Source organism: Micropterus salmoides, unplaced genomic scaffold, assembly GCF_014851395.1.
Source record: "Micropterus salmoides isolate LMB-PRFRI ecotype aquatic unplaced genomic scaffold, ASM1485139v1 Ms_hic_scaffold_7, whole genome shotgun sequence".
NCBI lineage: Eukaryota > Metazoa > Chordata > Actinopteri > Centrarchiformes > Centrarchidae > Micropterus > Micropterus salmoides.
The window spans coordinates 37,684,985-37,710,642 of record NW_024044459.1 but is presented as its reverse complement, the minus strand read 5'-3'; the positions used below and the strand labels follow the sequence as shown (position 1 = coordinate 37,710,642).

The 25,658-nt window shown below is 47.6% G+C and overlaps 2 protein-coding genes across 3 annotated transcripts in view; both read left to right on the top strand.

Moving 5' to 3' along the window:
• Positions 1-25,658, top strand: part of LOC119891504 (scavenger receptor cysteine-rich type 1 protein M160-like) — a 1,270,577-nt gene that overhangs the window by 310,264 nt on the left and 934,655 nt on the right. The window lies entirely within an intron of this gene.
• Positions 1-25,658, top strand: part of grin1b (glutamate receptor, ionotropic, N-methyl D-aspartate 1b) — a 100,726-nt gene that overhangs the window by 9,773 nt on the left and 65,295 nt on the right. For both annotated transcript variants that reach the window (XM_038703252.1, XM_038703250.1), the window contains exons 3-4: positions 4,677-4,811; positions 6,708-6,884. In XM_038703252.1, the coding sequence (XP_038559180.1) occupies positions 4,677-4,811; positions 6,708-6,884 (312 nt within the window). The remainder of the gene's footprint in view (positions 1-4,676; positions 4,812-6,707; positions 6,885-25,658) is intronic.

Below are 25,658 nucleotides of genomic sequence, written 5' to 3'. Positions count from 1 at the left end.
AGCAGTAAATGTGTTTGTGAGGGTGTGTATATTAATAGACAAAAAACAACTACTAAAAAATCAGCATCAAATGTGAAATAAAATAACAAATAAAGGAACAATAACAAAAAATAATAATAATTTGAAAATTTTACAGAACAATAATCTACCAGTCTAGGTTGTCCTCAGTTCACGGCATGCATATTATTCACTGACAAGAGTGCCACGATGAGAGCACGCAACCGAATGTCAGAAAGAAACAGATTTACAGACTGAAAGTACGTCACAGTGGTCTCACCTGTGCTGTAATCTCACCTGGGACATTTAGACGTTTCACATTAAGAGGCAGGATTTACGCTGCTACAGCCTCTTAAAGGCTTTTAGTTTTTATAGGAAGTTACAACCTGTAGGAGTTCATTAATGAGGTGAACATGACTGCACTCCGACAGAAAGACGAGCAGAGAAAAAAACATTTTCACATCCTTCAGTAACGCGTTGCCTTTGCAGAAGAAATGAGGCCAATATGGCGTCGACTGGTCGGACAGAGGCTTTGTTGGAGAGAGAGGGGGGGGGAGGGAGAGAGAGGGGGGGGGGGGGAGACCATCAGAGACAGAGGTAGAGGGAGGGAGATCTGAGGAGAGCTTTCAATGACATACAAAGACATTAAAATCTATATTCCAATTGAAATCGGGCTAAAAATGTTCCAGATTGTACTAGAACCTATAACTAAATAATGAATTTGACAAATGGGATAAAACAATCATAGAATCTTTCCATACTGAGTTCTGTAAGAGCATCCTGCAGGTGCAGAGATAAACACCAAATAACCTGTGCAGAGCAGAGCTCAGCCAAAACCCCCTCCTACTAAAAATACAGAAAGGATCACTTAAATTTTACAATCACTTAAAATCAGTTAACCCCCAGACATATCATCACAAAGCCCTGACATACCAGGAGCTGAAACCAGAGAAGAGTCCCCTCAGCCAGCTGGTTCTGAGGCTCTCTGCAGTAACAAGTCCCCAACAGCCTCAGGACAGCAACACCAACTCAAGCAGACCAAACCAAATTATCAGCAAGCAGAAAGAAAAAAGAAACGACCAAAACACAAAGTAAATTCCAATGTTATCTGATCTGATGAAGAGAATTCACACTGGCAAATTACCTGAGCACAATAAAATGTCCTAAACTAAGACAAATGTTGACAACATACAGACTGAGTGAAGAGAGGTCACAGACAGAGCTGGCTACCAGAGGAGGAGAGACTCAGAGGACGGGTAGAAACTCAGAGGACGGGTAGAAACACAGAGGACGGGTAGAAACTCAGAGGACGGGTAGAAACTCAGAGGACAGGCAGAGACAGAGGACAGGCAGAGACAGAGGACAGGTAGAAACTCAGAGGACGGGTAGAAACTCAGAGGACGGGTAGAAACTCAGAGGACAGGTAGAAACTCAGAGGACGGGTAGAAACTCAGAGGACAGGTAGAAACTCAGAGGACGGGTAGAAACTCAGAGGACGGGTAGAAACTCAGAGGACGGGTAGAAACTCAGAGGACAGGCAGAGACAGAGGACAGGTAGAAACTCAGAGGACGGGTAGAAACTCAGAGGACAGGTAGAAACTCAGAGGACGGGTAGAAACACAGAGGACAGGTAGAAACTCAGAGGACGGGTAGAAACACAGAGGACAGGCAGAGACAGAGGACAGGTAGAAACTCAGAGGACGGGTAGAAACTCAGAGGACAGGTAGAAACTCAGAGGACGGGTAGAAACTCAGAGGACGGGTAGAAACTCAGAGGACAGGCAGAGACAGAGGACAGGTAGAAACTCAGAGGACGGGTAGAAACTCAGAGGACAGGTAGAGACAGAGCTAACCTTTAGTGTCCAGAAAGACATTTCCCAGATAAACTCCATCTGAAGCAGAAAGTGTCCGACTCACTGGGAGAATCTCCTCACACCACGAACTGAACAACCAGCTCAAACTTTGTATAAAATGACTGTAATATTATTATTATTTTTATAATTTGTTATTTAATTAACTGTTCCGGGGCAGGAGAAAATGTTATTGCTTATCAAAAGGCAAGTTATAGTTTATTTTCTTTTTTATATAATTTTATGGTTAATATGTGACGTTCTGTCTTGAACTAAAACGTCCTGTCAATAAAGCTAAATGAATTGAAGAGAGAGAGAGACCATCAGATTATCATCCTCTCTCTCTGCAGAAACAGAGATGTAATCCGTCCGTCCTCCCGGAGGAGGGATGGTGGGATTATAGAGACAGCGCACACATAAAGGCTGTGTGTTCGCTGCAGGCTGCTTCTCTGCACGTGTGATGTGATGTAGAAATGATTTCAGTTTCCACCCTCTCACACAGCAGCGCTGCAGGAAGAATACTGCATGAAAAGTACTAATACCACAGTGTAAAAATACTGCAGTTGTACTACCATATCTCCTCCTATCAGATTATTATTCCTCGTCATTAATGTAGAGCAGGATGTTGCTGCTGCGGTTGTTGAGCTGGAGCTCATTCTGAACTGTTTCTTTTCATTCTGGATCAATCTGCTGATTATTTTCTCCATGAACTGATGGATTTTTTGCTTTGTATGTGAGAAGCTTGATGCATAAGCGAATTCATTTTCTGTCAGTCGGTAATGGATTAATCGACTAATCAGTGCAGCTGTGCTTCAGAGGTGTTTTATTGACGTTTACATGACCAAAGTGAAACAGAAGAATATAATTATATTCTGTACATGTGGGCCAGGTTTCATATGCACATTTCCAGAAGAGGAGAAATAAAATGTATATATATATTCACATTTCTGGAAATGTGCATCTAAATACTCGAATGATTTCTGCTCCCCTAAACGTTTGGGTTTTCTGCATGTGAACACTAGAAGTTAATAACCTAAAACTGAACAAGTATGGGCTCACAGCTCCAATCCTGAGGGGTTTCTCATTACCGAGACGTGGTTCTTTACCAAAGAACATCTTCACTGTTCAGTTGTCTGCTCCAAGTCTGTACCTAAACAATTTGATGTCAAAATCTCGGAAAACTCTTCTCTGAATGTTGCTGGGTGTTATCGTCCGCCGCCAGCTCCAGCCTGTGCTCTACCTGCATTAAGCTCTCTTCTGGCACCTTACGCTAGATCAGAATTTGTGCTGTTAGGTGACCTAAATTGTGACACGCTATATCCGCCTGCCCAGGTTCTGCAGCAATGGGATTCGCTAAACCTCTCTCAGATTATAACCAATCCTACAAGGAATGACAAAAACACCTAGAATCTGCTGCTCTGCTAGATGTTATCCTTACAAATAATCCAGATAGGTACAAGGCTGGTGTTTTCTACCCTGCTCTGACCAGCTATAGACGCTTAATGAAAAACTTTAGTGAGCTTTTATTTCTGTAAATTGGATTTAGAATCGGCGTGATCCCTTCAGTTGAAGATGCTTGGACCTTTTTCAGAATTATTAAGCACGCCCCAATAAAGAAAATCAGAACTAAAAACCGTGGTTCAGTCATGACTTGGCTGAATTACACCGCCAACAAAAACTCAATATGGTGAAAAGCTCGATTAAATAATAATCAGGCTGACTGTTATTATTCCGGCAGATAAGTTTACTCAGGCGGCCCCAGAGGCCAAAGTGATTATTATGAGGAACAGTTTTCTCTTTGTTTTTCTAATCCCAATAAGTTTTGGAAATTAGTTAAGTGCCTGGGAAGCAGACCATCCTGTCTGCAGCGGCCAGCGTCCCTCAACACTGATGTCATTGTCACAGACAAAAGGCCGAACGACAGAGCTCTTCAGTCTGGCTCTCTGTTTGACTCAACCACATCTCAATCCAACGTCCCCTTCTCTCCCGCTAAATCAAAGGTAACTAGATGTGAAACGCGTCCCATTGGTCATCAATACCCTTTACACAGTTTTACCCTCCGGCCTGTCATGGAGCCGGGGATTGAACCGCCAACCTTCCGATCCGATTAACGGGCAACCCGCTGAACATTTCCATAAACTGGACATCACTTCACACTCGACGCAAGATCCATTTATGCTCATTTACAAAACTCTCTTAGGCCTAACTGCTCCGTATGTGGGATGTCTACTTCATCATTAGGTTGCGCCGCCTTTCAGCTCGCCGAGGCCAACGATTGGAACCAACAACAAAAATCTATAAAAGTCTCCACTCTAGTCACCACTGAAAACTCATTTACAGAAACCTGTAATTTCTTTATATGATGCTATGTGTTATGTTATATGCCACTCTGCTACTATCTTGATTGTTTTTATTATTCAACTATTGCTCCAAGTCCTCTGTCTATTCATGTTTTTATTTAATCCCAGTACCCTTTCCCACAGAAGGCCTTTGTCTCCTGCCAAGCCGTTATTGTAAATAAGAAACTGTTCCTAATTTACTTGCCTGGTAAAATAATAATAATAAGTAAATTATAGTGCGTAAGTTTTAGTTGCATCTAGAGATGAAGGTTGTGAATTGCAGCCAGCAGCTCACGGTGCGTTCACGTTCACGTTGTGAAGTCGTTCTTCTGACTTTGGTGTGCTCCTGCTCTCATATTTGACAAATGTGATGAAACATATAAAGAATGAAATCGTCTGAAACCATCTAGTTTCAGACGATTAGACAGGTTTGAAACAAACCCCCGGTTTTACTTTGGGAATTACTAAAATGTTTTCTTCTTTCTCTTCAGGTGTATGCGATCCTGGTCAGTCACCCTCCACAGTCCAACGACCATCTGACTCCGACTCCCGTCTCCTACACCGCTGGTTTCTATCGAATCCCCGTGGTCGGCCTGACAACACGCATGTCCATCTACTCTGACAAGGTACCTGAATCAGACATGAGACGTGGTTCTGAGAGGTTTCAGAGCTCGTAAACATAAAGTCCTTATCCGTAAGAGTTGCTGGTGATTTGGTTAGTGAAAAGAGAAGAGCTGGGAGAACTCTTTTAGAGAGATCCTGTTTGATCCCAAACCATGAAGGGGTGGAGGTGGTAACTTTACCTGGATATGCAGCTTGCTAATACATCAGTGCGTTACAGTTTGAGGCCCAGTGACCGTGTTGGAAGTTGGTCAGGCTAAGGCCTCCAGCCGGTTTGGGTTTAGTTAACTGTTTTACGGAGATACGGCAAACTAAGAATATACAAGAAACACAACTGGAAAGTGTGTCAATAGGCCAACAAATGCTGATAGAAAGTACCACAGGCAGCTGTTTTGGGATAATATGAGTCTTTTAAACATGAAACTATATATTTGCGAGGTGTTTTTAAAGCGTTACGTCTTCGGGAGGAACTAATGGGCTCGGAGCTGAGAGCCACAAACAGGAAGTCCGACTGGACCGAGAGACAGACTGACATGTCGTTGGTTTGAGTCTGAACGTGAGAATTAACGATAATAACAGAAACCGAAATGATGCTTCAATCTTTTATAGTTTGTTTAAATATTTCTGACTGAACAGCCGGCGATCTCGGGCATCTTCTTTTCTCTCACTTTATCCTGTTGTAATATTTTGTAATAAAGTGAATATTTTATCGTGCTGTTTGTTTTCTGTATTCTGTTCTCGGTCGTGCTTCTTAATACTAAACAGTATTTTTGTTCCTGATTGTCTTTTGGTCTAAAAGATTTAATGACCCTGTTAAGAAGTGTCTTACTTGATGAATTTGGGTATTCGGACTCTGGTAGGTGTTTATGCAGAATATCAGACCCTCCTGTTTCATCTTCAGGCTCCATTAAGTGCAGGTTTCCCAGTTTGTCCCAGTTCAGAGACTCTCTCTGATGTGTGATTGAACAGGAAACCACTCTCAGGTTTACAATATTGATGAAATAACTGAGTGTCATCAGTCCCAGAACATCCCAGCACTCCCTGTGAACAACGCTCCAGTTACTCCCAGTTTATTCCAGAGGATTTAGGATAGTGATGAAATATTTACATGTTTACATGCGACTCCAGCGGCTGCAGAAAGAAAATGTTTCTACTTGTCAGCTGATTTATTCCCTCAGTAAACACTTTCCTGATGAGTTTCTGGTCTCAGTCGCTAGTTTCAAGTCTTCTTCAACACAGCATGATGTTCATTTAGTAAATTATGGTCCCATTTAGAGGAACAGAGACCAGGAAGCAGGGGAGGCTTTAGGGCGGGGCTACAAGCTGATTGACAGGTCGCTACCATGGCGACCTGTCATATCTGCTGCACTGCTTCTTCACAGTTTTTAAAATGAGCTGCCGCGTCCTGCAGGAACAGGGACCATCTTGTGAGAGTGGCCGTCTTTCCTACCTTCTTTGGATTCCTATGAAGGCCACAAAGTCTAACAAAGTTTGGCTTAACCACATGGCAACAGACTGGCCACTGAGCAGACGGCGCTGTGGAGGCAAGGCCACTTCTTTTCAAACTGTCCACCTCAGCGGGGAATTCAACCACCATTTCTTCAGTTTACCCCGCTTACCACATTATCAAATTTGTTCGAAGGACACGTGAAAAAGAACAGCCCATTGTCATTCCTTTGCTTTGTAATGCCTTTTACTTCAGAGCTAAAGCTACTATATATAACAAAAAAGTCAGAGTAAGGAGGTGGTTGGGGTGGACAGGTGGGACAACAATGAATGCTAAAGGGTACCCAGGGCGTTAAAAAGCATCGCCAAGGGGCGTTGACAAAGCGGAGTTGGGATGAGAACGGGTTGAAAAGAACCAGATAGTGAAGTCATCAAGTCTTCCTTTTCTTCCTCAGAGCATCCACCTGTCGTTCCTGAGGACGGTGCCTCCGTACTCCCACCAGGCTCACGTCTGGTTCGACCTGATGAGGGAGTTCAGGTGGAACCACATCATCCTGATCGTCAGCGACGACCACGAAGGACGAGCCGCTCAGAAGAGACTGGAGACGCTGCTGGAGGAGAGAGAGACCAAGGTCAGCTATATACTGAACACTCAGCGTGAGGCCACGCCTGTGCTGCACATCATGTGTGTTTATCTAACAATGTGTGTGTGTTCACCCCTCCATCCATCAGACGGCAGTTTCACTTCTATAACCTGTTTAATCTGTAATACTAAGAACTTACAATATTCAAGATTTGCTCATTTCCATTTTTTATTCTGCGTCTTTATCATCATTCACAACATTTAAAGATTTTAAACAAAGATGCAGCATTTGAATTACAGAAAGTACATTTTATGTTTAAACAGAAAGAAATCAATATCCACTTAGAAATCAGAGAAGAAAGATGCTTCAGAAGTTGCCTGAGAATCATCAGAATCAGCTTTACAGCCACGCAGGTTTACACACACGAGGAATTTGCTTTGGTGCATAACAATAAACATAGTAGGCAGAAAATATTTGAAAGATAAACCAAGCACTTCAGGTCAAGAATCATATATAAAATTGCCGATAAGAAGTAAAGGAATAATAAAGGATATGTACAATATGGCTGTTATTTACATCAGGTAGTGCAGAGATGTGCAGAATATTTACATCAGAGTCACATGTGCAAAAATGTACAGTATGAGTACAGAGTAATGTTAGGGGGGGTACTGCGTCGGTGTCAGCCGGTGTCCCAGGCCTTGTTGATGAGGCGGCTGACATGAGGAAAGTGTTCTTGTGGCGTGAGGTTTTGGTCCTAATGGACCGCAGCCGCCTGCCGGAGGGGAGTGTCGGCCACAATCTTTCATGGAGGGATGGCAGAATGCAGCCAGTCGCCTTCTCTGCAGAGCGAATGGTACGCTGCAATCTGTCCTTGTCCCTGGCAGCAGCGTACCAGATGGTGATGGAGGAGGTGAGAATGGACTCCGTGATGGTGTAGTGCACCATTGTCTTTTGCAGGCTGAACTTCTTCAGCTGCTGCAGGAAGTGCATCCTCTGCTGGGCCTTCTTGGTGAGGGAGGTGATGTTCAGCTCCCACTTAAAGTCCCGGGAGACCAACTCCACAGTTTCAGGAGTATTCAGCTCCAGGTAGCTCAGGCTGCACCAGGTCCCCTGATGGTCAGTCTCCCACCTGTAGGTGGACTCATCCCCGCCAAAAAGATGAGCCCAGTGAGGGTGGTGTCGTCCGCAAACTTCATGATCTCGCTGGACTGGTGGCTGAGAGTCTGAGACATGTTTTTCCAGCTTCTTTTGCAGCAGACCTGGGATTATGGTATTGATAGCAGAGCTGAAATTCACAAACAGGATCCTGACATAGGTTCCTAGGGAGTCCAGGTGCTGGAGGATGTAGTGAAGGGCCATGTTTACTGCATAGTCTACAGATCTGTTGGCTCTGTAGGCGAACTGCAGGGGGTCAAGGAGTTGTTCTGTGATGGATTTGAGGTGGGACAACACAAGGTACTCAAAAGACGTAATTTCCAGAGTGGTCAGGGTGACGAGTCTGCAGTGGTTTAGTCCTGTGGTCCTTGTTTCTTGGGGATAGGGATGATGATGGAGGCTTTGAAGCAGGCTGGCACATGGCATGTCTCCAGTGAGGTGTTAAAGATGTCTGTGAACACCGGAGACAGCTGATCAGCACAGTGCTTCAGGGTGAATGGGGAGACAGAGTCCGGCCCAGCTGACATCCCTCTCTGAGATGGAGAGAGTCATAGTTGCGGTAGGGGATACTTAACAGTTTTACAAAAAACTGCATCTTTAAAATGTATTTTTTAAACAGACAAAAATTATATGTGTAAATTTGGGCACAAATCAAACGGGATCAGACAGCCCATTCTTATTCCCAGAGCATCAAATAGCTATGCTTTATCAGGTCCTATCCGCGTCTGGTACATGGCAGCATTTTGCGTCATAGATCAACGCACTGGCGTAGGCCCTTAAGTGATAAATAATTGAAAAGTCTGAGTAAGAAGGTGTTTGGGGTGCACGGGTGGCCCAAAAATTGGACTTTCGGCCAGGAGACCGGTGTTTGTTTCCTGTATTAAAACTTTGATTCCTTTTTGTGATATTACATAACTTACGTAGGCAGCGTTACGCCATCACCACCCCAATGGTGACTTGATTGGATGCTGCATAGTTATTCTTGCTAACTAGACTGCGGAGCCCTACTCGCACAAAAACGCAGCTAAAGGGTTGGTGTTGACAAAGCGTCTATATATGACGACCTGGGATGAGAACGGGTTGGATTAAAACATTAGTTGTCTCTCGCCGTTGACTACTGTACATATTTTGTCCGAAATAAGGACCCATGGTGGACCGCCGGAAGTGGAAGAACTTCGGTGCTCTATAGGCGTGTATGTTGGTGTTAGCATGTTAGCATCTGTCAGTTTAGAAACAGAAACACAGTCTGAATGAGGTTGCCTTAGATCTTTGCTTATCTCAGTGTTTTATATCTTTATGTAAGATATACAGTTTATATCTTTAGTTAGCTAATATTGGCCTCTGTTACTTGGGTTTGCTAGTTAGCCTAGTTAGCCGTAGCATGTACCTGACTTGAATGTGGTTCTTAAAAGCATTACGTAAGTTTGGAGCGTGTATTGTAATCATATTATTTGTGTATGTGAAACTGCATCTCATTCTGTGTGTGGGTAAGAATCTGAAAATATAAGGGATGGGAATATCTCTGCACCTCATAATTCGATTACGATTCAGAGGCCTATGATGCGATTATAAAAGGATTATCGTTACATCTTGATGCACCTTTATTTTATATACAGAGTTCCAGCTTTGTGTTCCTTCATCATTATGTTATCAATTAACATTTAGAACATCAGCGTCGTCCATGTTTTTCCTCCCCCCTTTAATATGTCCTCAAAACACAGAGGAAGACCTCCTCCTCTGCTGTTCTTTGGCTCCAGGGTTTGTTGGATTATCTGTTCAGCCCAACAAGTGTTTGTAGAACTGAGACTGCTCTCTGCATATATTTCATCATGCCACCAACGTCCTCCATCATCTTCCATTATCCTCCATCATCTTCCATCGTCATCCATCATCTTCCATCATCTTCCATCGTCCTCCATCATCTTCCATTATCCTCCATCATCTTCCATCGTCATCCATCATCTTCCATCGTCATCCATCATCTTCCATCGTCATCCATTAACCTCCATCATCTTCCATTATCCTCCATCATCTTCCATTGTCATCCATCATCTTCCATCATCTTCCATCGTCCTCCATCATCTTCCATTATCCTCCATCATCTTCCATCATCTTCCATCATCCTCCATCATCTTCCATTGTCATCCATCATCTTCCATCGTCATCCATCATCTTCCATCGTCATCCATCATCTTCCATCATCTTCCATCATCTTCCATCATCTTCCATTGTCATCCATCATCTTCCATCGTCATCCATCATCTTCCATTGTCATCCATCATCTTCCATCATCTTCCATCATCCTCCATCATCCTCCATTGTCATCCATCATCTTCCATCGTCATCCATCATCTTCCATCGTCATCCATCATCTTCCATCGTCATCCATCAACCTCCATCACACTCCCATTATCCTCCATTGTCTCTCAATCATCTTCTATCGTCTCTCCCTCATCCACCCATTATCCTCCATCAACCTCTATAGTCCCCCTATCATCCTCCATCATCTTCCGTCACCCGCCATCACCCTCCATCTCCCCATCATCCCTCCTTGATCCCTCTGTCACCCACCACCGCTCTTGGCTCTTACATTCTTTCTGCTGGAGGCTTCAAAGCAGCTTCTCTTTCATCACTTTCTGTTATTTATTTATTTTTTTTAAATCTCCACCAAGAATGTTGAATTTGTTTTGAAGGGTTCAGGTAACTCAGTCTGTGCAGAGGTGACAGAGACCTAAAACCTGGACCCCGACGCTGCAGCAACCAACTGCACTTATTAATAATATCACCTATTATATATGATTAAAAATGAACTGGATGACTCGCCTGAACTTCCAGGTTTAAGTAAACGTCAGATCCTGAAAATGATCCAAACCAGGACAAGATGCGGATCTGGGATGTTGATGTGTAAATGTACCCAGTCAGAACTGGCAGTGCGTTTATAACGTGGTGAGAACATGAACTGATGAGAAACGTCTGTCTGTCTCCTGGTTTTCTATCGTTGTGTTTACATTTCTAAACATGTTTTAGTGTAACCTTTGTTCCGTCTTGGTGGAGGTTCAGTTTGTTTTCTTCTCTTATTTCATTATTATTTTAGGTTTTTCTCACTTTTCTTTCTTACAGTTTGAAAAAAAAAACATTTATTTTTTTTAGCAATTTACTACTTTACCTTCTGGTTTTCTTTTTTCTCTCTCTTTCTCTCTCTCTCGCTCTTTCACACTGCATGCTGGGAGTTTGGTGTTCAGAGCGTGGCGAGTTTCCTTACTTTTTCTCCTACTGTTTATGATTGTTTAGTACGTGTTGTGCTTGTCGTTAGTGTAGCCTGGTGTTTGTTTGGCGGGCAATTGGCCTTGTTTCGTGGCATCCCTGTCTGAGGCGTGGAATGCAGGTCCAGCCCGACCCATCAGTTCCAGTAGAGGCAGTTCTCCTGGTTCTGGGAAACTGTGTGGGACACGGCAACATACATTTACCTGATGCTTTTGTCTAAAGCACTGCTATATATGTCAGAGGCTCACACTGAAGGCATGTCTTATCCACTGCATCGATAGAGGGGTGGTTGTTTTCCTGAAAGAGGAGTGTTTTGTGGTTGAGCACTACAGGAAGCTGGCGAGCGGCTTTAAGACTGTGGGTTTGGGCTGGAAGAGCGATAAACTGAAACATGTCCAGTCTTTCAGAAGACAAGTATTCATGTTTCTCAACTGTCCATTACGGCAGACAGTTAAGGTTTTCTTCAGAGTGAAACACATTGAGGGACAGGTCCTGGTGTACGCCAGCACAGGCAGCATGAAATGCTTTGATTGTGGGGATTTAGGGCACAAGCGGAGTACTTGTACTCTTGGTTGACCGAGGGCCGCCCTGGACAGGCAGATACCGCTGGACCAGCAGGGACTGTGTTACCCCGCTCATTGATGCCGAGGCAGCTGCGGGGAGGCAGAGACTCAGGGTTCGACGTTAACATCATCTCCACCACAGAGATAGTGTCAGGCAGAGCTTTAGTGGTCAGAGCACAAATACAGGACATATGTTTCTGTCTTTAACATCTATGCTCTGAATCAGGGTTCAGGCAGGCTGGACACATTTAAATAAAGGATTTCTTATACAACTGTGTCTGGGGGGAGGGGGCTATTCATTTTACACTAGACAGAACACCATCACTTAAGTGCAATTTATACTCCTGCGTCAAATCAATGGCGTAACCTCTGTGTTGCTCCCTTCCCTACACCTGATTTTTAAAATGTAACTAGACGTTGAGGCGACGCGGACCGTAAGCACTGTGATTGGTTGGCTGGGTAACCTCACAATGGCTCAGAGCCGACAGGAAGTGCCCCGTGCTTTGGAGTAACTTTTTATTATATATATAATATATATATATACAACCCGTTCCCACTTACACTAGGCGAAGCAGGTGTACTGACTGCAAAAAACAGGCCTAAGAAAGCTTTTTGTTTGGTGTTGGTGGGTTGAACTGTCAAGTGCAGGTTCAGGTTATTGTTCCTCTTCTGAAAAAGCTAAGATCCAGGGTGTCAGGACTGATGCTACCAGCGCCCCTCACTGATGGTGTCTGCTTATGCAGATGACTTCTGTGTATTTGTTAGAGACCAGAGGGATGTGGAGATCCTAAGTAGCTGTCTAGATATGTGTGAACTGGGGAAAAAGTGGGGCTCTGCAGGCTGGGGAAAGGTACCAGGAAAGCTCAGCTGGGGACGGCAGGACAGGAAGGTTTTGGGTGTTTTTCTGGGAACAGAGGAGTTTAAGAGGAAGAACTGGGGAGGGTGCTATTCAGAGTGTGTACACTGTCTATTTTGAAATGGCTGCTACCTGCTATTGTCAATAACTGGGTTACCTCGACCCTCCCTCCAGCAAGGGACCTGATTGAAAGAATTCAGAGGGAGGACAAGGCCTGGTGGACAGACGACTCAGACACTGTTTGCTGCTGAGGAGGGCTGGGCGCTTAGGAAATGACAAACTCTTGTTCCTGCATCAGCCCCAGTCCTGGATCAAACTGGTCTCACCTTTCTACAGGTGTCCTAAAGGTGGCAGCAGAAAGCTGCGAGGACACCGGGGATGTGGCTTGTTTGAGGAGCCGCTGTTTGGAAACAGTAGGTGGAGGAGGTCAGTGCTTCCCTGGCAGAAGTCCTTGCACACTATGCTCTCCAATAGGATGATGAATGTGAGTATGTCTTTCCTTCCCTGGCTGTCTCTCCTGCGGTGGGACAGTGGCAGGATGAGCAGGACACCCTGCTGTCTCTGAAGACCCAGGAGTTGGGAGACTTTGAGGGAAGGAAAGCAGCTAATCATAATGTGTGAAGGTTTCAAACTTACGCTTCCTGACAGGAGTAAATGTGTCGAGCTGGACAGAAGTTTCTGGTGTGGGATCGTCCCCAAGGGGCTGTTGGCGGTCCCTGTACAACCCCCCCGTTGACAATTGGACAGGTGACCTCCAGTGCAGGATTTTTCATGGGGGCCATAGCTACGAACAGGTATCTGGTGCAGCTCAGTCCGGGCACAGGGGACAGCTGTCCTTTCTGCCTGCAGACAGAAACCATCTGTTCACTCAGTGTTCCAGACTGGTGAGACTGTTCAGCCGACTGCAGGTGTGGATTCAGGACTTTGAGGTTATTTCTCTTTTAGTCTTTTTGTCTGTGGTCCACGCTACTCTGAACAAAAAATCTGCAGACACTGATGAATTTATTTCAGGACTGGCCAAATGAGTTATTTGGAAAATGAGGAAAAAACATGAGGGGTCAGAGGACCTGGTTCAGATGCCGACAGGGCTGCTGGCGGCTCGGCTCAGGGTGGAGTTTGAGTTTTACAGAATCTTTGTGGACGTTTAGGGGCCGCAGGATGTGCTGTGTTCAGTCACAGAGAACTGTTTGATTCTGAAGTTTAGATTTTTGGGTTTTCCGTTAGCATTTCTGTTTAAATATTTGTTTTTAGTGCATAATTTCGTCTTGTTTTAAGTCTTGATACCAGCAACACTCGTTTAAACGGGAGGAAAAAAGGTCTGTTTTCAATACAAAATTCTCTCTCTCTCTCTCTGTCCGTCCACGTCATCTTTCAGTTCTTCACCTCCGTCTGTCGTCTGGTTTCTCATCACTGAGGGAGTCGGAGTCGTGCAAACACGTCACAGCTGCTCCTGTCGAGCCGCCTCCCTGTTAAACCAGCTGTCTGTCTGCCTGTCTGTCCACATGTGTGCAGACAGATTCCCTCTGTGATGCAGTCAGTTAATCAATAAGTTGATCAACAGAGAAGGTTTTTGTGGAAGCAGTACTCTGACCTTTTACTTCAGTAAGAGTATGTTCATGTGTTCATCACTTTAATGTTGTTAAATTCTCCTGAGGATCAGTCAAGTAGTCAATCAATAAGTAGTTGATTTTATTTTTTATTTTTTATCTGAACCTGCCAGTTAAATATAGTTGACTAAAAGTATAAAGTAGCAGAAAATGGAAATACTCATTTAAAGTACAAATAGCTCAGAATTGTAGGCGACTTGTGCTCAGGTACTTTCCACCAGTGTTTCTAGTCATTTAACAATAAGCAGTGTCAGTAAACCTCTGGGGAACACTGAGAGGGTTCAGCTGGATCTCAGTCTCATGTCCGAGTGTTCAGTACGCTTAGCTTAGCTTAGCATAGCGACTGGATGCAGGGATACCTTAACATATTACATCTCGTTTAACATTACACTACAGTTTGTGTGCTTTCTAGGCTTGGGTGTCCGTTTTAATTTGATCGATTCTGATTCCGATTCGGTTCTAATTGATTCTCAGTTCTGGTTCCTTCACCTCAGATCTTCTTCAGCGCTCTGTGACCTTCATCTCTTCCTCCTCGCTCCTCTTCCCCTTCATGGCTAAAGTGAAATGAGTTTCTCTACTAGAGGGGCCTCGTCTCTAAGAGGAATCTGTATTGAACCATCTGTAGCCAACATTGGTTCCCCTTTAGTATAAAAGGTGAACGTCGGCTCACCTGTGTTCTGTACCTGAGGCGTTGCTGCTGTTAGCGTTAGCTGGATCTGGGAGAGCGCGACACGGTGAACACGGTGAAGCGTTCCTTCAGATTCACGCCGTGTTGAAGGAAACGCTTCGTCATGTTGGAGCTGCTTCCTCCCTCGCACCAAACCTCCTTACTGCAGTTCCTGCAGTTTGTTAGTGAAGCTGAGCCAAACTTTGGAGCGTTAGCTGCCGTCCGCCACGGTCCAGGACCGGAACCAGGAGGACTCTCTTCTTCACGCTTTGTTGACCTAAATAATGAGGTGACGTTAGGTCGGCGTAGCAGCTGCTGGCAGATCAGAGGCACTTTGATGGGCTGTAAAATGCTCACTGCAGTTCAGTCAGGAGCTGAAATATGCAGGAACACAGGAACCGAGAAGCAGAATCCAAACGCACGGATCTTATCGTTCTTAGAAATTTGGTACTTGGTGCCCAACCCCAGTTGAGAAAAGAAGCAAGGGGCAACATAAATAGGTTTTAAAATAGTGAAAGCAAATAAAAGATAAAAGTAAGATGGAATAGAATAAAAATCACAGTGCACCAAATGAATTAGTCCCACAGCAGAAAGAACAGTGACAGCTGTCAGATCCATCTGATCCCAACGTCCCTTCTGGACTTGTTGTGTTTGTTTTTTGAAACAGCATGGATGTATTATAAATTTTGGATTTTGCTCTACATTGTTATACCTTCAAATCTCTCAAACACATTACATTAAAATGTAAACAATTTAACCAGATGTTCTGTTCATTGTTGAGCACATCATCACATTACAGATACATTATTTAGAGAGCGTGATACATATCACCTGATCCTCACTCCACCTCTAAAGTTATGGACGATTTCTCTATATATGTTTTGTGTGTTGAAACTGAATTAAAGCCAATTACAGATGTTTAAAATCTGCGGTCCAAAGCCTGAATCCACAGTGACTTCTATAATGACCTCAGTGAAGTGGAAGTAAATAATAAAGTAACTGTGTGAGTCCAGCTGAGTTAAAGTTTGGGGAAGTTAATGTGAGACTCATGAATGTTGGAGGAGACATGAATATTACAGCGCATTAGTTAAAGTAGGTGAACAGAGCGTGCGTGTTGTTTCTGAATTAAACATCCATCTGATTCATAATGAAATAATAATGAATATCACAGCAGTACGGTTACACAGGAACAAACTGAGCTAAACCTTCAGCAGCTTCACCGTCTCTGCAGAGATCCCGACGCCAGCTGATCATGTTTGCTCTGTCAACAAATGAACAACACCCCATCATCCATCTTTACGCTACATCACCCGACTTCTTCTGCTACTAGAGGAGGCGGCCTGACAAAATACATAAATGTGGGTCGTAATAAGCTGCTGATTGATGGACCGTTTCTCTGGTGAGGACGGGCTGGACACACAGCTTATAAGCAGCAATAGCTTCCTCTCTGTCGCCGTCTCTCTGTCCGCTCCGAGCCACAGCAGTCCCGCCGCTCGGCAGCCATCTTGGTAACGCCTCCGGGCAGTTATTTATTATTACCAGGATCCTCTCTGAATGAAGGAGCAGAGAGCCAGAACTGCACTTTCACTGGTCACCGGGACATAAAACCTGCGTGTATGGAATTAGCAAGAAAATCTGAAACAGTTTGATGACTGTGCCCCAAAATAAGGTTTAAAAAGCGTTTTACTTCCACTACGCATGCGTGGTAGTAGCGACGCATGCGTAGCGGGCCCTTACGTCAGTGCAGCCATACGATCGGCTGTAAAAAGGAGATGATTGGCTTTGTAGCAGGTGTGTTGGGAGATCATCCAACTGGCGTTACGGGCTTTCCCCATAGAGGTGTACTGAGGACTCTTGAAGTGTCTCCTCTACAAAACATCTCTGTCAGGATGGCTTGCTATTGGCCAACGGCGCAAATTAACGATTCAAGTTCACCAAATTTGAACTTGAATCAATTTTTTTTTTACTTTGTGAGTGAATCCGCTGATCGAAACTGAATTCCCTGTTTTAAATCCTGCGTTGAGTCGTTAGTGGTTAGTTTCAGCCAGGAATAAAGAGGTGGTCGTGTTAAAGTACACGACAGCAGCAACAACACGGCTTCATCTCATGTTTACAGTCAGATTTCTGACACACAGACAGACTGACAACAGGCGGAAAGTCATTCTGTCCTTTTGTCTGTGGTGTTCATCACAAACAGGCTTTACAACCGTCACACATTCACAGGTTCAGACGAAACAGACGGCTTCATAAAAGCAGTGTGTGTGTCTGTGTGTGTGTGTGTGTGTGTGTGTGTGTGTCTGTGTGTGTGTGTGTGTGTGTGTGTGTGTCTGTGTGTGTCTGTGTCTGTGTGTGTGTGTGTGTGTCTGTGTGTGTGTGTGTGTGTCTGTGTCTGTGTGTCTGTGTGTGTGTCTGTGTCTGTGTGTGTGTGTGTGTGTGTCTGTGTGTGTGTGTCTGTGTCTGTGTGTCTGTGTGTGTGTGTGTGTGTGTGTGTGTGTGTGTGTGTGTGTCTGTGTGTCTGTGTGTCTGTGTGTGTGTGTCTGTGTCTGTGTGTGTGTGTGTGTCTGTGTGTGTGTCTGTGTCTGTGTCTGTGTGTGTGTGTGTGTGTGTGTGTGTGTGTGTGTGTCTGTGTGTGTGTGTGTGTGTGTGTGTGTGTCTGTGTGTGTGTGTGTGTGTGTGTGTCTGTGTGTGTCTGTGTGTGTGTGTGTGTGTCTGTGTGTGTGTCTGTGTCTGTGTGTGTGTCTGTGTGTGTGTGTCTGTGTGTGTGTGTGTGTGTGTGTGTGTGTGTGTGTGTGTGTCTGTGTGTGTGTGTTGCTCGGGGACGTCACAATGCAAATTTAATGAGATTAACATTTGGAGCGGATCGAGTGGAGGACTAATGGGACTCTCCGCCGCCACACCGGCTTAACGTCAGAGGAAGTTTCCGGAGAGGAAAGTCTCAGCTCGGTTCTCCACTCCAATAAAATCAAACTCACTGAAACTGAGGCAGGTTTATGACACCAGTCTGACCGCTAACTCGATGTTCCTTCATTTCCATGTCTTCCACATGGATCATTAGCTGGCGAGGCTTTAGCTTTAGCCTGAAGCCTGATACACGTTTCTGCATCGGATCTACACCATAGACGTAACACAGACTGCAAGAACTGTGATTTGGTCCAAACCCACAGGAAGGGCTCTGTGTTTTGAAGCGACTTTTTACTAGCGGATATAAAACGGTGGATGCTTTCTCTTGAGCGTCACAGAGTTTGATCCATTCGGTCAAAAACATTTGGAAAGTCTAGAAGAGCTGCACAATTATTATTTCCCCACTCAAGGTAGCAAATGGGTAAACGGGAAGTTAGACCGCAGAAGTCAACACAGTGGACGATGGGACGACCTGTTAGCTTTAGCCTCGGGTTGTTAGCATCACATCATAATGAGAGACCTGTTAACTTTAGCCTCGGGCTGTTAGCATCACATAATGTTGGGAGACCTGTTAGCTTTAGCCTCGGGCTGTTAGCATCACATCATAATGAGAGACCTGTTAACTTTAGCCTCGGGCTGTTAGCATCACATAATGTTGGGAGACCTGTTAGCTTTAGCCTCAGTCTGTTAGCATCACATCATGATGGGAGACCTGTTAGCTTTAGCCTCAGTCTGTTAGCATCACATAATGTTGGGAGACCTGTTAGCTTTAGCCTCGGGCTGTTAGCATCACATCACGTTGGGAGACCTGTTAGCTTTAGCCTCGGGCTGTTAGCATCACATCACGTTCGGAGACCTGTTAACTTTAGCCTCGGGCTGTTAGCATCGCATCACGTTGGGAGACCTGTTAGCTTTAGCCTCGGGCTGTTAGCATCACATAATGTTGGGAGACCTGTTAGCTTTAGCCTCAGTCTGTTAGCATCACATAATGACGGGAGACCTGTTAGCTTTAGCCTCTGGCTGTTAGCCTCACAATGACGGGAGACCTGTTAGCTTTAGCCTCAGGCTGTTAGCATCACATAATGACGGGAGACCTGTTAGCTTTAGCCTCGGGCTGTTAGCATCACAATGACGGGAGACCTGTTAGCTTTAGCCTCGGGCTGTTAGCATCACATCATGACGGGAGACCTGTTAGCTTTAGCCTCGGGCTGTTAGCATCACATAATGATGGGAGACCTGTTAGCTTTAGCCTCGGGCTGTTAGCATCACATAATGTTGGGAGACCTGTTAGCTTTAGCCTCAGTCTGTTAGCATCACATCATGACGGGAGACCTGTTAGCTTTAGCCTCAGTCTGTTAGCATCACATAATGACGGGAGACCTGTTAGCTTTAGCCTCAGTCTGTTAGCATCACATAATGACGGGAGACCTGTTAGCTTTAGCCTCAGGCTGTTAGCCTCACAATGACGGGAGACCTGTTAGCTTTAGCCTCTGGCTGTTAGCCTCACAATGACGGGAGACCTGTTAGCTTTAGCCTCGGGCTGTTAGCGTCACATAATGACGGGAGACCTGCTAGCTTTAGCGTTGGGCTGTTAGCGTCACATAATGACGGGAGACCTGCTAGCTTTAGCGTTGGGCTGTTAGCATCACATAATGATGAGAGACCTGTTAGCTTTAGCCTCAGGCTGTTAGCATCACATCATGATGGGAGACCTGTTAGCTTTAGCCTCGGGCTGTTAGCGTCACATAATGACGGGAGACCTGCTAGCTTTAGCGTTGGGCTGTTAGCATCACATCATAATGAGAGACCTGTTAGCTTTAGCCTCGGGCTGTTAGCATCACATCATGATGGGAGACCTGTTAACTTTAGCCTCGGGCTGTTAGCGTCACATAATGACGGGAGACCTGCTAGCTTTAGCCTTAGGCGGTTAGCATCACATCATAATGAGAGACCTGTTAGCTTTAGCCTCGGGCTGTTAGCATCACATAATGACGGGAGACCTGTTAGCTTTAGCCTCGGGCTGTTAGCGTCACATAATGACGGGAGACCTGCTAGCTTTAGCGTTGGGCTGTTAGCGTCACATAATGACGGGAGACCTGCTAGCTTTAGCGTTGGGCTGTTAGCATCACATAATGACAGGAGACCTGTTAGCTTTAGCCTCAGGCTGTTAGCATCACATCATGATGGGAGACCTGTTAGCTTTAGCCTCGGGCTGTTAGCGTCACATAATGACGGGAGACCTGCTAGCTTTAGCGTTGGGCTGTTAGCATCACATCATAATGAGAGACCTGTTAGCTTTAGCCTCAGGCTGTTAGCATCACATCATGATGGGAGACCTGTTAACTTTAGCCTCGGGCTGTTAGCGTCACATAATGACGGGAGACCTGCTAGCTTTAGCGTTGGGCTGTTAGCATCACATCATAATGAGAGACCTGTTAGCTTTAGCCTCGGGCTGTTAGCATCACATAATGACGGGAGACCTGTTAGCTTTAGCCTCGGGCTGTTAGCGTCACATAATGACGGGAGACCTGCTAGCTTTAGCGTTGGGCTGTTAGCATCACATCATAATGAGAGACCTGTTAGCTTTAGCCTCGGGCTGTTAGCATCACATAATGATGGGAGACCTGTTAGCTTTAGCCTCGGGCTGTTAGCATCACATCATGATGGGAGACCTGTTAGCTTTAGCCTCGGGCTGTTAGCTTAGCCTGATAAGGAAAGTACTCTGTATAAGTTCTCCACATTAATAGATATTTATCGTTGTGTGGCTACAGCTGGCAGTGATGATGGATGCACTGAATGTGCTGCTCACTACTGAGTGTGTAATGGAGTCTGATTTACATGTTGTAGAGCTGAAATAGATTTATTTTTTCAGCTGTTTCTCCTGATTAATCAGCTGTGAAGTGTTTGTGAGGATCAGAGTTCGACAGGTTCCTGATTCCTTCTTCAAACAGACAGTTTGGTTCTTTGTTTTCCGTCTGCTCTAAAAATAATCCACAGCTCAGTTCACAGCAGGTTTGAGCTGAATAATTATCTCCCACACTAAATATAACAGAAGTGTTGAACTGTAAGCTGGCGACATTTAAAAAACAGTTATTAACCAGCCGGTGTTTTTAGTCCCTGAAATTACATTTAATATTTTGGCATTTAACTAAACTACTTTACCTTTTTTATTTCCTCCTCTCAGCACTATTTTATCCATCTTACTTGAAGTTTAGTTACGCATTTATACTTTTATGTTGTAAAAATACATTTGACATGTTTTATCACGTGATGAACTTTAAAAGTTTCGAGGGTGGGGACTGTTTCGACCTCTGGATTCATTCCACAGTTTGGGGGCTACTGCTGAAAAAGCACGGACAGACACGCAGGTGGACAGACAAGCAGGCAGGTTGACAGACAGGCGGACAGGCAGGCAGGTGGACAGACAGGCGGACAGGCAGGCAGGCGGACAAGCAGGCAGGTTTACAGACAGGCGGACAGACAGGCGGACAGGCAGGCAGGCAGGTGGACAGACAGGCGGACAGGCAGGCAGGCAGGCAGGCGGACAGACAGGTGGACAGGCAGGCAGGCGGACAGACAGGCAGGCGGACAGACAGGCGGACAGACAGGCAGGCGGACAGACAGGTGGACAGACAGACAGGCGGACAGACAGGCAGGCGGACAGACAGACAGGCGGACAGGCAGGCAGGTGGACAGACAGGCGGACAGACAGGCGGACAGGCAGGTGGACAGACAGGCAGGCAGGTGGACAGACAGGCGGACAGGCAGGCAGGCGGACAGGCAGGCAGGTGGACAAGCAGGCGGCAGGCGGACAGGCAGGCAGGCAGGTGGACAAGCAGGCGGCAGGCGGACAGGCAGGCAGGCAGGTGGACAGACAGGCGGACAGGCAGGCAGGTGGACAAGTAGGCAGGTTTACAGACAGGCGGACAGACAGGCAGGCGGACAGACAGGTGGACAGGCAGGCAGGTGGACAGGCAGGCAGGTGGACAGACAGGCGGCAGGCGGACAGACAGGCGGACAGGCAGGCAGGCAGGTGGACAGGCAGGCAGATGGACAGGCAGGCGGACAGGCAGGCAGGCGGACAGACAGGCAGGTTGACAGACAGGCGGACAGGAAGGCAGGTGGACAGGAAGGCAGGTGGACAGACAGGCAGACAGGCAGGCAGGTGGACAGACAGGCAGGTTGACAGACAGGCGGACAGGAAGGCAGGTGGACAGGAAGGCAGGTGGACAGACAGGCAGACAGGCAGGCAGGTGGACAGGCAGGCAGGTGGACAGGCAGGCAGGTGGACAGACAGGCGGCAGGCGAACAGGCAGGCAGTTGGACAGACAAGCGGACAGGCTGACAGGCAGGTGGACAGACAGGCGGACAGACAGGCAGGTTGACAGGCAGGCGGACAGACAGGCAGGTGGACAGACAGGCGGACAGACAGGCAGGTTGACAGGCAGGTGGACAGACACGCGGACAGACAGGCAGGTTGACAGGCAGGCGGACAGACAGGCAGGTTGACAGACAGGTGGACAGGCAGGCAGGCGGACAGGAAGGCAGGTGGACAGGCAGGCAGGTGGACAGACAGGCAGACAGGCAGGCAGATGGACAGACAGGAAGACAGACAGGCAGGTTGACAGGCAGGCGGACAGACAGGCAGGTGGACAGACAGGCGGACAGACAGGCAGGCTGACAGGCAGGTGGACAGACAGGCGGACAGACAGGCAGGTTGACAGGCAGGCGGACAGACAGGCAGGTGGACAGACAGGCGGACAGACAGGCAGGCTGACAGGCAGGTGGACAGACAGGCGGACAGACAGGCAGGTTGACAGGCAGGCGGACAGACAGGCAGGTGGACAGACAGGCGGACAGACAGGCAGGTTGACAGGCAGGTGGACAGACACGCGGACAGACAGGCAGGTTGACAGGCAGGCGGACAGACAGGCAGGTTGACAGACAGGTGGACAGGCAGGCAGGCGGACAGGAAGGCAGGTGGACAGGCAGGCAGGTGGACAGACAGGCGGCAGGCGGACAGGCAGGCAGGTGGACAGACAGGCAGACAGGCAGGCAGATGGACAGACAGGTGGACAGGCAGCCAGGTGGACAGGCAGGCAGGTGGACAGGCAGGCAGGAAGGTGGACAGGCAGGAAAGTGGACAGACAGGCAGACAGACAGGTGGACAGGCAGGAAAGTGGACAGACAGGCAGACAGACAGGTGGACAGACAGGCAAGCGGACAGACAGACAAGCGGACAGACAGGCGGCAGGTGGAAAGACAGACAGGAGGGTGGACAGGCAGGAAAGTGGACAGACAGGCAGACAGATAGGTGGACAGGCTTGTGAACAGGCAAGTAGACAGGAAGGTGGACAGACAGGTGGACAGGCAGGTAGACATGTGGACTTGTGGACAGACAGACAAGTGGACAGACAGGCGTCAGGTGGACAGACAGGAAGGTGGACAGGCATGTGAACAGGCAAGTAGACAGGAAGGTGGACAGACAGGTGGACAAACAGGTGGACAGGCAGGTAGACATGTGGACATGTGGACAGACAGACAAGTGGACAGACAGGCGTCAGGTGGACAGACAGGAAGGTGTTCAGGAAGGTGGACAGGCAGGTGGACCAACAGGAAAGTGGACAGACAGGACGGTGGACAGGCAGGTGGACCGACAAGAAAGTGGACAGGCGTGTGGACAGGCAGGCAGGTGGACCGACAGGAAGGTGGACTGGCAGGAAGGTGGACAGGCAGGTGGACAGACAGGAAAGTGGACAGACAGGAGGTCAGAAAAGTGGAGAGACAGGTGGACAAACAGGTGGGCGGACAGGCAGGCAGGTGGACAGGCTGCAGGTGGACAGGCAGGCAGGCGGGCAGGTGGACAGACAGGCGGACAGGCAGGCAGATGGACAGACAGGCGGACAGATAGGTGGACAGGCTTGTGAACAGGCAAGTAGACAGGAAGGTGGACAAACAGGTGGACAAACAGGTGGACAGGCAGGTAGACATGTGGACATGTGGACAGACAGACAAGTGGACAGACAGGCGTCAGGTGGACAGACAGGAAGGTGGACAGGCATGTGAACAGGCAAGTAGACAGGAAGGTGGACAGACAGGTGGACAAACAGGTGGACAGGCAGGTAGACATGTGGACATGTGGACAGACAGACAAGTGGACAGACAGGCGTCAGGTGGACAGACAGGAAGGTGTTCAGGAAGGTGGACAGGCAGGTGGACCGACAGGAAAGTGGACAGACAGGACGGTGGACAGGCAGGTGGACCGACAAGAAAGTGGACAGACAGGTGGACAGGCGTGTGGACAGGCAGGAAGGTGGACAGACAGATGGACAGACAGGCAGGTGGACCGACAGGAAGGTGGACTGGCAGGAAGGTGGACAGGCAGGTGGACAGACAGGAAAGTGGACAGACAGGTGGACAAACAGGTGGGCGGACAGGCAGGCAGGTGGACAGGCTGCAGGTGGACAGGCTGCAGGTGGACAGGCAGGCAGGCGGGCAGGTGGACAGACAGGCGGACAGGCAGGCAGATGGACAGACAGGCGGACAGGCAGGCAGATGGACAGACAGGCAGGCAGGCGGACAGACAGAAAGGTGGACAGCCAGGAAAGTGGACAGACAGGCAGACAGACAGGTGGACAGGCTTGTGGACAAACAGGTGGACAGGCAGGTAGACAGGTGGACAGACAGGCGTCAGGTGGACAGACAGGAAGGTGGACAGGAAGGTGGACAGACAGGTGGACAGGCTTGTGCACAGGCAGGTAGACAGACAGAAAGGTGGACAGACAGGTGGACAGGCAGGTAGACATGAAGGTGGACAGACAGGTGGACAAACAGGTAGACATGTGGACAGACAGATGGACAGACAGGCAGGTGGACCGACAGGAAGGTGGACAGACAGGTGGACAGGCAGGTAGACATGAAGGTGGACAGAAAGGTGGACAAACAGGTGGACAGGCAGGTAGACATGTGGACAGACAGATGGACAGACAGGCAGGTGGACCGACGGGAAGGTGGACAGACAGGAAAGTGGACAGACAGGAGGTCAGAAAAGTGGAGAGACAGGTGGACAAACAGGTGGGCGGACAGGCAGGCAGGTGGACAGGCTGCAGGTGGACAGGCTGCAGGTGGACAGGCAGGCAGGCGGGCAGGTGGACAGACAGTCGGACAGGCAGGCAGATGGACAGACAGGCGGACAGGCGGGCAGGTGGACAGACAGGCGGACAGGCAGGCAGATGGACAGACAGGCGGACAGATAGGTGGACAGGCTTGTGAACAGGCAAGTAGACAGACAGGAAGGTGGACAGGCATGTGGACAAACAGGTGGACAGGCAGGTAGACAGGTGGACAGACAGGCGTCAGGTGGACAGACAGGAAGGTGGACAGGAAGGTGGACAGACAGGTGGACAGGCTTGTGCACAGGCAGGTAGACAGACAGAAAGGTGGACAGACAGGTGGACAGGCAGGTAGACATGAAGGTGGACAGACAGGTGGACAAACAGGTGGACAAACAGGTAGACATGTGGACAGACAGATGGACAGACAGGCAGGTGGACCGACAGGAAGGTGGACAGGAAGGTGGACAGACAGGTGGACAGGCAGGTAGACATGAAGGTGGACAGAAAGGTGGACAAACAGGTGGACAGGCAGGTAGACATGTGGACAGACAGATGGACAGACAGGCAGGTGGACCGACGGGAAGGTGGACAGACAGGAAAGTGGACAGACAGGAGGTCAGAAAAGTGGAGAGACAGGTGGACAAACAGGTGGGCGGACAGGCTGAAAGGTGGACAGACAGGCAGGTGGACAGAA